The sequence below is a fragment of the Excalfactoria chinensis genome, chromosome 1 (assembly GCF_039878825.1).
Source record: "Excalfactoria chinensis isolate bCotChi1 chromosome 1, bCotChi1.hap2, whole genome shotgun sequence".
NCBI lineage: Eukaryota > Metazoa > Chordata > Aves > Galliformes > Phasianidae > Excalfactoria > Excalfactoria chinensis.
In genome coordinates this window covers 109,973,435-109,988,362 of record NC_092825.1, presented here as the reverse complement: position 1 = coordinate 109,988,362, position 14,928 = coordinate 109,973,435, and the positions used below count along the sequence as shown (strand labels likewise).

Below are 14,928 nucleotides of genomic sequence, written 5' to 3'. Positions count from 1 at the left end.
AGAGTTTTAAAGCTCCCAGAAGTACAGAAGAACCCAGGTTGCACAGGGTTTTCCAAGCCTCCTCCTGCAGTACTTGAATTATTGATGTGCAAATCCTGGGAGAGATTCCAGCATCTTGGCTTAACAGCCCAGACTTTTTTGGGACTACCTGGGCTAACAGCTTTGAGGCATGAGGCTATTCAAACTGAAGAAACAAAGGACAACAAGTAAGTAAATAAATAAATCTGGGAAAACAGAATGGTAGTCCATTTTTATCAGAAATCCTGTGTCCTGAATACCTCTGCTCTTCCATCCCACTGGCTGAACTACAGAAATTTAATCCTATTCTAGTTCAGAGTGTTTCCTCCAGTAATCAATCATTTATGCTCAGTTCATTTATAAATCTGTAAAAATTATGTAAGAGATACATAGAAATGTATTGTTTCTTTCTGCCTACCCAATGATTTGCTGTAGTACTTTTAAGTAGTCTCCTACTTAGTCAAAGGAATTGCTAAGTGCTCTGCATTCTTTGTATGTCTTAGGGACTTGCAGTTCTTCAAACAGCTCATCTGCAATATCCTCCATGTCAATAGAATTTATTTTTTTTTAAGTGACATTTGAGTCACTAATAGCTTCTCAATAGAAATATCTTGAAAATGAACATTAAAAGTAGATTTTTTTCCTCAAAGTCTTCATTTATGCAGAAAATGTCACGTCAACCTTTTTCTTCTGCCTTGTCGACAAATGCTCTTTTCAAACTTACATTTCAGTTTCATTCTAATATGTAACACGTGCTAATCATATTAGGAATGAATCATTTTATTCAGGATGACCAACTGCTTCTCATAGCTAGCTCTAATTTGTAAAGCTACTCTTGAAGCTGCAGTAGGTTCATCTTTAGAATGAAGAAAAGCAGCTGCAGTCTGGTAGTTCCCACACATCTCGTTTACAGTCTTTTGCTTTGTTTTCTTCATGACTCCTTAGATGATGATGTAAATTCAAAATATCAAGTGGTCTTGAAGGAATCTGGCAGATCAGAGCCCTCATATCAAGGCTGAGGTGTAAGACGTACCTCTATCTTAATACAGTTCAGGCTACCTGTCACCTGAGCAGGTTGCTGGAGTGCTTGTCCTGAAGCCATCTCCAGACAAAGTGATTTCTAGGATGGGGAGGAGGACATGGGATATGAAAGGATGACAGTGGGAACACAGGGCACCAGGCATTTTGAGGGCTTTTGCTTTGAAGATAAAAACCAATATCTCCCTCCCCCCAGCTCAACCTTTTGCTGGAATCTTCTCCTTGGCTACTGCTGTGTTTGTTTGCAGGTGCCAGCATCCTGCCTCTAAGAGGACACCTCATTACTGCCATCCAGATTCCTGGTATTCATGGAGAGGTCACACATCACAGTGACACAACTTCTCCTGCCCAAACAACACTGACTTAAACATTAAAAACTGGAATACCTCTTACCAAAGCACCTTACTGTACTATAATAGGGTACAGGCAGAACATTTTAAAATCAATACTGTGCATCATGCTAGAGCAGACAGATAATTGTCAAAGAGGTTAGCCATCTGACCCTCCTTTTAATTATTAGCACTGCTGTAGTTCCAAGCTTGTCAACATTTTCATCACAAGGTAAGGGCTTCCTTCAGGGACTGTGGTTCTGATAGCTAGATGTTGGCATTCTGCTATTGAGCACTGTTAGGTAAAGCTGCTGGTATGGGGATTTTTGCTTTGGTTCTGTATAGGTGACTGCTTCATTCCTTCACACTTTTTGTATTTGAAGATTAAGAATCCCAAGTTAAAAAGTATTTGTCTATGAAAGTGGAAGGAATTTTGAAGTTTTGGGTTTGTTGTTTTTTTCCTCTTGATCTTACTTCATCTACTCCATAGCACTTCATCTGGAGCAAAGTGTGAACTCCACAAAGTCTACATCACGTATTTAGGAAATTGGCTGAATACTCAATTATGCATTACTTTGTGCCTAAGGCCATGCATTTTGGTCTGTTGTATAAATAATACTCATTTTTTTATGTCTGTAATTACCATGTTTTAAAAGGGACTGAAAGTAAACACTATACCAAACACTTTCTAAAACTGCATCTTTGCTTAATTAATCAGTAATTGGTAACAGCACATACACTTTGCACTAAAATGCAAAGCCTTTAATTGTAACAGTATACTTTAGATGTGAGTTATGCTAGTGCAAGAGTTAACAAAGCCTCTTCTTCTGCAAACCTGAATTAAAACTCCAGCTTCATGTCACAAGTGACAGTGGGTTTGACAGCTTCTTCATGATCAGTTGCCCATGCTGGAAGCCATGGGTGTAGCATGGATTGGATGAGCAGCAGGGCTGCTGTTTGTAGGTGCCTTCCATCTCTGCAGAGAGCTACACTGTTAGACATGCTGACCTCCAATTTGTGCAATACCACACAATGCACATTTGTCTCTCTTCCTGTAACCAGTAGCTGTTGTACTTTACATTCCTACTGTCACTTGCAGTTGGTTTCATTTCTTACTTTGAAGCCAGCAATAATAGTTAAAAGGCAGTGTAATAATGCTCTGCATTCCTAGGGCTTTGATGGAGCAAGGTGAAATTTTGCATCACTTTCTTCTCTTTCTTCCCCATACTCCTCAGAGCAAACAAAAGGTGAACAAAGTGAAACAAAAATTATGGTGTTGGCGGGCGTGCAGCAAGACAAGGCTACATTATACAAACCAATAAGGAAACTCACAACTGTGCCAATTATGAGGATTGTTGTCCTGCTTACTGACTTCAGATATTTGGCTTTATACACAGGAGCCCTAAACCTCTCAGGATCTTTGCTGGAAGGACCCTACTGTAACTGTAGAAATTGTGAGTAAAGGAGGATGAAGGAGGACTATAGGCCCACATGGCTGCTATGAAAGGATAAATTATATAAGTCTTACAGTTGCCCAGCATTCAGGTCTCTCCTGAGAGAAATGTACAAGTAACAAAAATAATCTGATGATTAATTGCTCTTGATGAGGAAATTATTTTTAAAAAAATGCATTTTATGATGCTCAGCACTGCACCTGCTTCAAACATTGATGGGCATATCTGATTCTGCTTCTTCCTTTTGCAGCCCTTATCCAGTGAGGTCATTTTACTGTCAAGGAAAGGTGTCCAACCTAAAGCCAGACCTTGAGTAGTTTTTATTCAGGGAAACAAGATTAACTGCCCCTCTCTGGAACATGTGGTGCAAGAATAGCACCACTGGGCTGGGGATCACAGGCTTTCATCAATCCAGAAAACAAGAGTAAGAAAAAGCATGTTTCTGGGGGTGAGAGCATTAGGCAGGCTTCTGTGTGGAGCAGAAGCTCCCATGAAAAGGAACCAGAGGGAAAAATTGTTGTATGAGGCAAGAATGAACAGCAAGAATTTGCTCTTCAAACAGTGTTATTGTACAAACAGTGTTCTTTGTACTGATTGTAGTTTCAGTGGTAATAAATAAGAAGCATTACTTTCAGAGCAATGTACGTATGTGTGACTCAGAAGCTGAGCATTTGCTATATTAACTCTAATGTGTCTAATGATTACACAAACACTACAGTCTCTCTTTCCAAAGCAGAGAAGGAACAGGTATTACAAAACCACAGAGTAAAGCTCCATTTCTGTCATTGCTTGCTAATTGCTGTGTAGTCCAGGGGTATAATAGCCACAAGACATTGAATAGGTGATAATTTTTTATGTAAAATGAATTGCCAGATCTGTTCCTTAAGATTATTGATATCATTTAAGTGTGTTCTGACACAGTAAGTTGTTTGCTACAGTTCCCCAGAGTTAAACAATTTTGGGAAAAAAAAAAAAAAAAAAAAAAGTGTGTAATTTATCATTATCTAGAATCCAGGACAGAGTTTGCCTTCCCCTCACATGGAAAGCACTGTATGGTGCACCTGTGCAGGAGGCTGAGGGAAGGTGCTGGTGCTGCAGCTGGCTGCCATGATTGATGTTCAGTGCTTTTTGATACGGACTAACACCCACAAGAGACCAAAGCAAAACCAGTGCATTCTGTTCAGAAAGAGCAAGATTTGTAACAAAACCTCCATGGTAAGAGATTTAAATGGTGTCATCTATTTTGTCAATAATCTTCAGGTTAAAAAAATAAACAGAAGAGAAAGTGTTTTTTTTGTTTGTTTGTTTTTTAATGTTTGTTATTTCTACAGTTAACGTAGGTTAAAAAAAAAAAAAAAAAAAAGCAAAATGAAAAGGATGCTATAGCATTGCAAGCATATTACAAACTTCTTGTGATTTCAGGACTCACAGGTGGACTGAGGTTTACCCATTATGTACCAGTAGCTCTTTAACAGAACATGTTTAGCGATACTCATGTTCTGCCTCAGAGAAGCTGTCTAATTTCCACTTTCATTCTCTTGTTTGGACTTTGGATTTTCAATGGCAATAAGGAAAATGTGAGAGCTGTAATGGCTTGAAACTCTCTTCTTTGACTTGTAGAGACCAGAGTATTGTATCCCATATAGGACTCCTCTGTGCAAAGGGATCTTCATCTAAGTTTTTCTTGCCATGTAGAACTATTAAAATGCAAAAGCTGTAGCACCATAGTCAAAAGCTGTATGGTCAGTGAAGAATAAAGAAACAGAAGACTAAAGAATGCTAAGCTATGCACAGTACAGACAGTTTTAAGCATAAATAGTTGTAAGACTGCAAGAGCTGAAAAACAAGTAATGTTTGACATTTAAAGCCACCTCCTTGATACTTTTATTGGAGATATTTTGTTATAAAGGATATTTTCTTGTGACATATCTAAAAACAGCTAAGCTTTTAAAACTGTCATTTGATCTGGCAGGGAGCACAAGAATAAAGAGAGAAATGCATTTGTTTAAAACAAAAACAAAACAAGAGAGAGTGCTTCTGGAGGAAAAGTTAAGCTTGTAAAGCAATTCTGGGGAATTTGCTTTTCTTTAGTGATTCTTGCATTATGGTTGTGATAGTTGTCTCTCACTCCACACACTACTTATGAAGAGAAAAGAATGAAAAATTCTTACTGAACAGCTAATTTATCAGTCTGACATTACCATCTATCACGAGGAGAGTCCTGCTGTTAGGAAAATCAGGATTACTGGTTCAGGGGTTTTGTTTCCTCATGTGAAATGAAGGTTAGTGAGACAGTGTACATATCTGAGAGATGTCCTGGGCATTTTAAGCCCTGAGTCCTATAGATCGCTTCTTTTTCTACAGTCTGCTGTAGCAGTCGCTGTTCTCATTAACTGTCCATAGCAGTCCTCCTGCTAAAGATCCCATTCCAAGCAAAAGGGATTTGAGATTCTTTTCCTTCACAAGCTATGATGCAGTCTGTCAGAAAAGTTTAATACTTTAAGGTTAATCTTAGATCTTACCATGTATATTTCAGTATAGTGTCTTATTAAGTACGACAGACTCAAAAAGCTCAGGGCTGGCAGGCAACATGTAAGGAGTGGCATACAGACACCTACACTGATTTTTGTACTGCTGAACTGTAATTCAGCAGCTGGAAGCCCTGTGCAGTACAAGGCTTTTTATGTGACAGTGAATGACTACACATGGGCAAATTAGTCTGGCCCTATTGCTAAATGAGGGCTAGTTTCTGTGTAAAATAAAAACAACAAAAAACACAGAAAAACCTCTAATGAGCAAGACATAAGCTTGTTTTTTTTTTGTTTTTTTTTTTTTTTTTTCTAGAAAGCAAAAACAAAACAAAATAAACCCTAAGAGTCAAAGAATTAAATAAGTAATTTTAAACCTCTTTAATAAGTAGCAATATCTACAAGTTCAGAACAGGTTCAGAAGCCATCAGACTTTCTCTGATCTTCTTGCAAACCTTCAGATTTTTTATTTTTATTTTTTATTTTGGAGGCCTGGTTGTGCGTACTCTAAATTTACACATTCATGGCCCGAGGAACACATTCAATATGTAAGTCCCAGGCAATCAACATTCTGCTTAGTGGCATAGCAGAACAGGGACAAGCCTATTAATGAAGAGGTATAGCTGTGTAATCACATTTGTATTTAGTGCAATGATAATACCCAGCCTTTTCCAGATCTACATCCACTGAATTGTAAGTAGAGGAAAATTGCACATTGTGTCTTTGCAACTGTATAGATGTAAGACATGATGACTTGCCAAAGACATCACAACATACCACTGAGTGACAAGACTGGAATTTATCAGTTCCCAGCTTGCAGTTATATTTCAGAAGACAGTACTTTATTTTATAGCTTGGCTTAACTCACTATATGAAAGATATGAAAAGACAGTTACAATCTGGTAAAAAGAATACAAGTTATCAAGATATGAAAATAGTCATGTGAACCAGTGGGCAGCACAGCAGCAAGTGATGATTTGCATAGGCAAGGAAGGAGTCTAGAGGAATCCCTGCAGATCACCCTGCTCCAAGAGAAGATCTATAGGTCCCATATGTTCAAGTATCATGGTTGAAAGCTGTGTATACACTTATTTTTCTTCTATTTCCTTTTTATTCATGTTTACAACAAGGCTTTCAGAAACTGCCTTAGGATGTGAAACTTTGAACACATGAATATGTTCTACCTACCTACCTGCCTGCAGGGCTTGGCAGATAACACTGGCAATCTAATTGGGTCACTGACTTTGTCAGGAATATCCTCTTCTCCATCAGACCTAGGAATTAAGTAATTTTTGCCATCCCTCCACCTGGAAGGCTGAAGATATTTCATCATTAGTTTTTCCTCTGAAGTGAACTGAGAGAATCTTATTTGTTGTGAAAGATTTTGATTCCATCTGCCTTGGCCTTTTAAAATTTCATTTTGAAGTGTCAGTGTTACAAATACATGGAATTCTTGTAAGTGTATAGGTATTGTCTATGCATAAGTGCTATAATTGCTTTACATTGTACAGTAAAAGGAAGTTCCATATTTAAGCGCACTTAACATTTCCACTCTCTCAGCTCTCAGCATTTCTAGATGTTGTTCATGGCTCTGAATTCACTTCTTTAACACATCTTTGAGAATTCTTTTAGAAAAGGATGAAGAAGGTGTCTGATAAGTATCACTGCTTCTCACAAAATTATTGCCTTTCCCTTGCAGGATCTGTTGAATCAGAAGTTGAAACTGGTGTCATCACAGTGTATAATAACTCATATGATTAAGAGTGCAGTTCAAACTACGCATACAGGATGACATTTCACTAACCACAAAATATTCACTTTTTGCTAATTACAACTAGCATGCTCATAGCAAGCTAATGTTTTTAATTAGAGCTTATACAATAAGAATTTGATTTAAAAAAATAAAAAATAAAGACTCTAGGCAGTGCCCTCTCCTGGACAGAGGTTCCCAAAGCAGTAGTTTACAAAGTGCCCCAGATTCTGCCTATTAGCAAGAATGGACACAAACCAGCATGTTAACCTGCTGTAGGCATTTCTTTGCTACAAGGAAGTACATTTTGTTGCAGTCCTTCCTTACGCTCCAGTCTACTCAAAAGGATATTGTGCAACAAAAACTATTTCCAGTTAAAAAAAAGTGAAGACATTTGGGTTAATTTAGTTTGAACTCATCAAGCTAGAGTTGACAGTGAGAATTCATCACAGGAAACAGAACTATTTAGCAACATTTATTCCAGTTTTTACAAGAAAAGTTTTTACGGGAGCCTCGTTAGCGCAGTAGGTAGCGCGTCAGTCTCATAATCTGAAGGTCGTGAGTTCGATCCTCACACGGGGCACCATATGTTGCCGTGACTCGGAAACCCCCAATTTCCCAGGTTCTTGCGAAACCTCTGCCAGAGCCAAAAGACCACCGTGACTCATCAAGAAACGTGGCAAAATGGCGTTTATTAGGAGTAATCAATACCTTATATACCTTACTACTTCGTCTACGCCCCCTAGGGCACGTTTGAAATGCGCGCCAATGTGATTCACAGGGCTTAAGACGGAAGAGGCTGGATTACTATCACCGTCACATCCCGAAAAAGCCCCGCTACCGCCTATATGCTTGTATTACAAGGTTCAGCCTCGTTAGCATCTACAACAATCAACTCAGATTTTCAGAAGTAAGGATGATGGATAAATACTTAATTGAAGCTTGCATTTTAGGTGTCATTTTACATGTCTTTATCGTTTATTGATAATAACACACTTAACAAGGTTCCAGATTGAGACAATATTCTCAGAATTTTACAACATCTCACCACAAAGGTGATAGAGATGGTTTTCCCTAGTAGTTAATTTAAAACTTGTATTTAACTCCCTTCAAAGGTAAACTATAAAACTGCAATAATCCAGCATTTACAGTAAAATTTAAATTAATGGCATAAAAAGCATTATATATACCCACTCAATGAATATTTACAGTTCTTAGTTCAAAAAATATGATTTTTTCAGCATGAAAAATACGCAGGAAAATAGTTGCTTGGAGTAAACTGTGAATGATACCTACAAAATAGCTGACAGGTTGTTTTTACACTACCTTAAACACAAAATAAAGTAGCTATTGTATTTATTAACTTAATTTTTAAACACTTTTAAAAAATCTGCAGGCTTCTCATAAATAGACTACCCATATAGAACAACCAAACTGCATTCTAAACTGTTTTTTTCTAGCTACTCACTTCAAAGGTGTGCTTCTACTGAGAAATGAAACCTTAGCATACGAACACTCCTATGAGGGTAGCCGTAGGGTAGAGATCAAGATCCACTCCCAGAATGCTATGTCTGCATATAACATTGCTCTTCAGGAAATCTTTACCTATTACTTACATGCACCTACATCTGTGAGCATCTCTGCTCCAGCAGCAAGTAAGCCGCACTGCCCTCTGCTAAGAGCTGTGAGCTCAAGAGTATAGACCTCCTCATTAACGGCCACAGCTGGTCATTAAATGATCACTGGATCTTTCTTGATGACCTACTAATGAAATTCCCACTGGCTTTTTGTGAAGATTGGTCAAGGTAGACTGTATAGGTAATTTATAGCTGAACACCTGGCACGTTAATGGGCCTTTGCTCAGCGATTCTAATTGATACAGTGCTATTAAGAAGCAGTACATCCTTCCCAATCTATTTCTCGGGTGAAATATTTCATATTGAAAGGAAACTTTGGATTTTCGGTTTAAAAAGATGTTCGTTTTATTTAGGGGGAGAAGTTCTTTAGGAATTGAAGAAAGTCTATTATCTTTCAAAGGTTGTTTTGTTGTTCTTTTTGTGCGTTGGTTGTTTTTGTTTTTTTTTCACATTTCTCCTCTTAGTATATTTTTTTCTTTTTATGAAAAAGAAGGGGAAAAAAAACAACCTATGTATGTTAGTATTTGCCTGTTACTCTTAGAGGCACAGTGTAAAAATCTGTTCTTAGTGGGTGCCTGTTAGCTGCAAGAGCCTGGAGAGCTTTGATCATTCAGGACCCATGTTGCCTAACCTCTGTGAATCCTGGATAAATTGGCCAGAAGCCACAGTTCCTACAGCTTCTAAGAGCCCAAAAGTTACAGCTGTACTCTGATTTGGTAGGAAAGCTGCAGGAAAAGCCCAAGAAGTGGCAGTGATGAATTAAATAGCACTCTTCCTTCTGACGCTGGTGTCAGCATAGGGGTTACCCATTCATCACAGAACCCTACTTTGACTTTAATTATGCAGGGGCTTTCCCCCACTTTGAAAGTGATTGGAGCTGTTATTACTGGGCATTTCACAGCCTTAAACATACACTAGACTGGATGACTGTAGCCAGTATATTCATAATCCTTCATGTTTTATTTTTTTTTTCATTTCAACATATTTGTGTATTATAGTTAGTTTATATATGCTGTGCATTTGCTCTGAGGAAGCAAGTTTGCATCTACTTAAATGTCCTGAGAACCACTGGGAAGTTTATCACATCCCATTTTTCATGCCCTTGACTCATTATAATGATCATCTCATTCTCTGCAAATGGCTTCAGAACCACCAAAAACTCTCCAGTGCTTTCCAATGGTCCCTGTATAGTGACAAAGGAACTGTGTTTCTAGAGAGGTATACTGACCATTCAGGAGGCGATGCTGTAAGAAGATGGCTTTGTAAAGAGCAGTCCTGCCCACTGCTCCCAGGAGCATGGAAAATATCTTTACAAGAGTTTTTGTCCTCTATGAAGATCTCCAGCTTGTATTCAGCAACTTTTCTCTGAATGACATGAAATCGTCTCATTAACCAGAGATGCAGGTTCATACCTTTTGATTATGAATGAGACCTTCCTTTCCTATTTTCAAGTGCTGGTATACTCCTGTCTCCTTAGTAGGCATTGCTGACAAATGATATTGTTGTACCAACTCTAGGTAAGCTTTATTAAAATGATTAAAAGCAGCTCAGTTTCTAATGTGATTCTGCACCTTTTCTGCTGTGGATATGAGAATTCAAGCCAGTTAGAGGAGTCAGATTCTTTCATAGATAATCATAAATCATTTCAGATAAGACACGTTTCATAATTACTCATCTTCCTGTAATACAGCATCCGGCATATGTTTCCATATTAAAAGCAAAACAAAAAAAACAAAAAGTTCAAATATTTTCAGAGATTTGAGAAAGCATACAAACTTGATTTCTGTTTTTATGCAACATTTTAATTTTATTGTCTTTATTTTCGGGAAATAACAATGAAAACCATCTGCGAGAAAAGTAGATATGTTTGGACATTTCCAACAATGATTGGAAATTGAGGGTCTTTACAGATGTTCATGGTTTAAAATAGCTATTGATTCAAATATGAATCTTTTTTATAAATTTTGAAATAACATATTTTCTTTCTTTCTTTCTTTGTAACAGGGGGTTCTGCTAATCTAACATGCCGAGCTTTCTTTGGATATAGTGGAGATGTCAGTCCTCTAATCTACTGGATGAAAGGGGAGAAGTTTATTGAAGATTTGGATGATAGTCGAGTCTGGGAAAGTGATATCAGGTTAAAAAATATATATATAGTCCCTTACTCAATATCTTTTTTGACAGTTAGTGTAGTAGTTACTATAGATTAATTCAGGAACATTTGGCCCCTTTTTTTGCAATTTTCATTCAAGTTCAATTTCATTCATAAAGAACAGAAAAATATAGCAAGACCTGATGCAAAGAGAGCTGCAAAAGCAGAATGGCTGCCCAACTAGTGTCATAATGACTTTTCCAAACTGGAAAACTACCGAAGCCAGTAGTACTAAGTTACTAAACATTACCATTAGTAACTGAGAAAAAATAAAGAAAAGTAAATATAGCAAGAAAAGTAGGTCAAAATAAGTATTTTAAGACGCAGGCTCTTAAATAAATGCTGAAGTCTGACTTCTTTTTCTGAATGTTTTGACTTTTCTTCTTCAAAGAAATAACTGAGTTTCCTGGGATGTTATTTGGCCTGTGAGATCCAAGCCTCCTGTTATGTGGGCTGGTTATAGCTGCTGAAATATTTGTTACAGAAAGGATCTGGTGATTCACATCATGTACTTTTCTTGTTTCTAAAAGTGTTATCTCATTTGGATACTGAGGGGAAAAAAAAAAAAAAAAAGTTTGTATTTTGAATAACATACTTGGCATAGCTTTCCAACTCCAATATAATGTAATTACTTGGATCTAAAGAAATTCTTTTTTCATTTATAGTTCTGTGTGTGTATATGTCTGTCTTTGTATATCCTGGATAAACACAGAGATTTTGGAAAATCTAATCATGTTCTATCAAGGAAGGTAAATAATCAGAGGTGTATTGTATCCACAGTGATTGTCTACAATAGAACTATAAATTTATTTTCACCTGAACTCATACATAATAGTTTATTATGTAGTTTATTAATTCATCAAAAGTCACATGCATTTTCAGCTTTGGCCTGGACTACTTCTGTATTAAGGGAGAAACTTCCTTTACCAAATTCAAGAAGGCCACATAGATGTTCAGGGTCTCTGTGTCTCCAGATATAGGCAAAATTGAGATACATTTCATCAGTGTACGTCAAGTTCATTCAATAAATTTCAAGATCAACACACTAAATAGCACAAGACAACTATATCAGCTACATTTCTTATGTAAAAATATTCATAAGCCTTTCAACCAGACTTGGCATTGTAAAGCTATCAAAAAGATGACAAAAACCTCATTACCACTTTTTTCTTTTGTGGACTGAGGAACCAGAAGACTGGCTTCCACGTATTTTGTCAGGTATGAAGTAAGGGAGCAGCGTGTAGAAGTTTCTCATTTGCTTTTCCAGGTTTCTTAAACCACTGTTGGGCTTGATAAGGGGGAAAGCAACAGAAAGACAAGTAGAAAGTTATGCTGGTCCTTGCTTTTCTGTATTGTATGTCTGAATGAGTGGCATCTGGCATTCTAGCTTATTCTACTGACTTACAATACTAAATTCTATAATATATTCAAGTAATTTATTTTTTTTTTTTTCCCACTATTCAAATTATGTGTTGGTCAAGACTACTAGTATCACTCTAAACCTGAAAATAACTGTATTCGCATTTTTCTGTTCTAATGTTTCAAGACTCTACATACTACTGGTAAGGGTCTCCCTCAGAGTGTGCATCATCATGCTTAAATGCAATTAAATGAAGCTCTCATTAACATTTACAGAACTAAACGTCTTCATTAGAAGTGAGTGAGAAAAGGGCATGATAAAATTTAATTAGGACTTCAAATAAGTGTAGGTAAATTCAAAGCCCGAGAGTTGTGAATTGTAAGTAGCACTATTATGTCATTATTATCTCATCACATATTGTGACACAAACAGAATAGCAGATATGATTTATTTTATTTTATTTATTTATTTATTTATTTTATTAGGGTTCTCAAGGAGCATCTTGGGGAACAGGAAGTTTCTATCTCATTGATTCTCAACTCTGTGGAAGAAGGAGACCTTGGGAATTACTCATGCTATGTTGAGAATGGAAATGGACGCCGGCATGCCAGTATTCTCCTACATAAAAGGGGTAAATATAAATCTCTTCCACATTAAATGCTACATTGTAGGGGAACCGGACTACATTTGTAAAGCTCCCTTTTGATGAAAATGTTAGTTTTGTTTTCCTGAGATATTAATAGGTAATGATTGTTTTCCCCAGGCGTTCTTATAATTTTCAAAATAAAACAGAAAGGTTGCTGTTAATTCTGCCTGTCACTAGGATAAACACAGTAACACCTTTTAATTATATTTTTATCGCAGATGCATTTAATAATTCATGAACTTTAAAACTAATGAAGACACAGAAGACACAGAAGAGGAAAAAAAAATAGTAGAAGTTAAAGTTAATAATACCAGAATCATTTTCTGTAAGAAATGAAAACAAAGATTAAAAAAATAATAATTTTAAAAAATAATAATTTTATTTCTATCAGTGTAGACACATGCATAATAGAATAATATACATAGCAATGTAGTCACCTCATAGAGTCCCAGCACAGTTGAGGTTGGAACGGGCCTCAGGTCACCTAGCCCAACTCTGGGTGCCCAGGACCATGTCCAACCTACTTCTGAAGATCTCTAGGAAGAAGACAGCACAACTTCTCTTGGCAGCCTGTGTGACAGCTCTGTCACCTGCACCATAGTGAACTTTCTAAAGTTTAGACAGAGTGTTCTGTGTTCCATTTAGCACCAATTACCTCTTGTCCTGTCACTGGACACCACTGAGAAGTCTGTCTCAGTTCTCTTTGCACCCTCCTTCTATATTTTGCACACCTATTTCCTATTTCTACTCACCACTCACATTCTGTGATGTCAGCCTAATGCCCACAGAGATCTCCTATGGTGATGATTACAGAGAGGAGAGTCACTTACAAAGCAAGGTTCCCAGATTCTCTTTCTTCACTTTACTTCCCAGATGGTGCTCCACATGCCTAGGCTTGACACATCACGCATCATACTTCTTGTTTAAGACAGCAAGGAATAATCAGGAGTGTCCATACTTTGCTTTCATTACTGTGCTTTTTTTAGACTGTAAAGGCAAGCAAACTAGGTTCTTACTATGGTACTAAAATATTGTGGCATCTCAATTTATATCACAGCAATGATGTCTTCCCTACTTTTATTCCTGCAAGATGCAAAATCTGTCAAAGTTTAGCAGGGAGCCGTATACCAAGATGGTGTGATTCATTTGTTTAAGCATGTGGGCTTTCTTGTACCCCCAGCGAACTGAAAAGAAATAATTCAAGGCTATTTTTCTGAGCTCTTCCCAATGATTCTCAGGAGATATGGATGTAATTACTCAGTGTTCCACTTAGGTAGGCATTTGGCACATTTTCCTGAATGGACTGAAATGGAAAATTAACTTAAGTAATTGGAACTTAAAAATTTACCAATTGGTAGCCACGTACCCCTATTTCAGAGCAAAAATGTAAAAATAAATAAAACATTAACCACTCAAATCAAATGTGTTGCCCTTCTTTAATAGCAAAGTAATTACATGAAATGCTGAAGACAGAAATTTAAAGCTTAAATTACTTTAAAACCAATAATTAACTAACTGACTTGTATTACTTCATTAGCTGATGTTTAGTCCAAATTTTCCCTTCCATACAAACAATAACACCAAGAATGACATGGCACATAACCCATTTTTGTTCTGTGACCACCAACTTTTAAATCTATCAGTGTGCATGCATAAATTTTGCAAGGATCCTACTTTTTCAGAGAAATGGTATGTGAAACTCACTACAGTGGCCTCATGACAACATACTAAAGAGGAAGTAATCTCAGTATTTATCTGCACTTATAAGTAGTAAAAAGTGAAAATATTAAAAGCTCCTCAAAAAGATTAAGTAAGGCTGAATCTGAAATTGTGATTTAGAATCAAAATCTGTTCTGCCCATAAAAAACAAAATATACCTGTTACAAGCCTTCTACATACTTTGCATGTTGACAACCGTTTTGGTGAAATGATAAATTAACTGTGACAGACAGAAATGCAAGCTTGTCTCTCAGGTCTCCTAGGAAGAGGAGCTTTGTACTGCTTGCTTAGTCTCCT

General features: G+C 37.0%; 1 protein-coding gene and 1 non-coding gene across 3 annotated transcripts in view; both read left to right on the top strand.

The window, feature by feature from the left end:
* The window catches only part of IL1RAPL1 (interleukin 1 receptor accessory protein like 1), a 659,497-nt gene that overhangs the window by 621,860 nt on the left and 22,709 nt on the right, over positions 1-14,928 (top strand). For both annotated transcript variants that reach the window (XM_072357399.1, XM_072357408.1), the window contains exons 7-8: positions 10,759-10,891; positions 12,752-12,897. In XM_072357399.1, the coding sequence (XP_072213500.1) occupies positions 10,759-10,891; positions 12,752-12,897 (279 nt within the window). The remainder of the gene's footprint in view (positions 1-10,758; positions 10,892-12,751; positions 12,898-14,928) is intronic.
* On the top strand, positions 7,628-7,700 carry TRNAM-CAU (transfer RNA methionine (anticodon CAU)). Its single transcript has one exon. It is a non-coding gene; the product is annotated as a tRNA-Met (tRNA).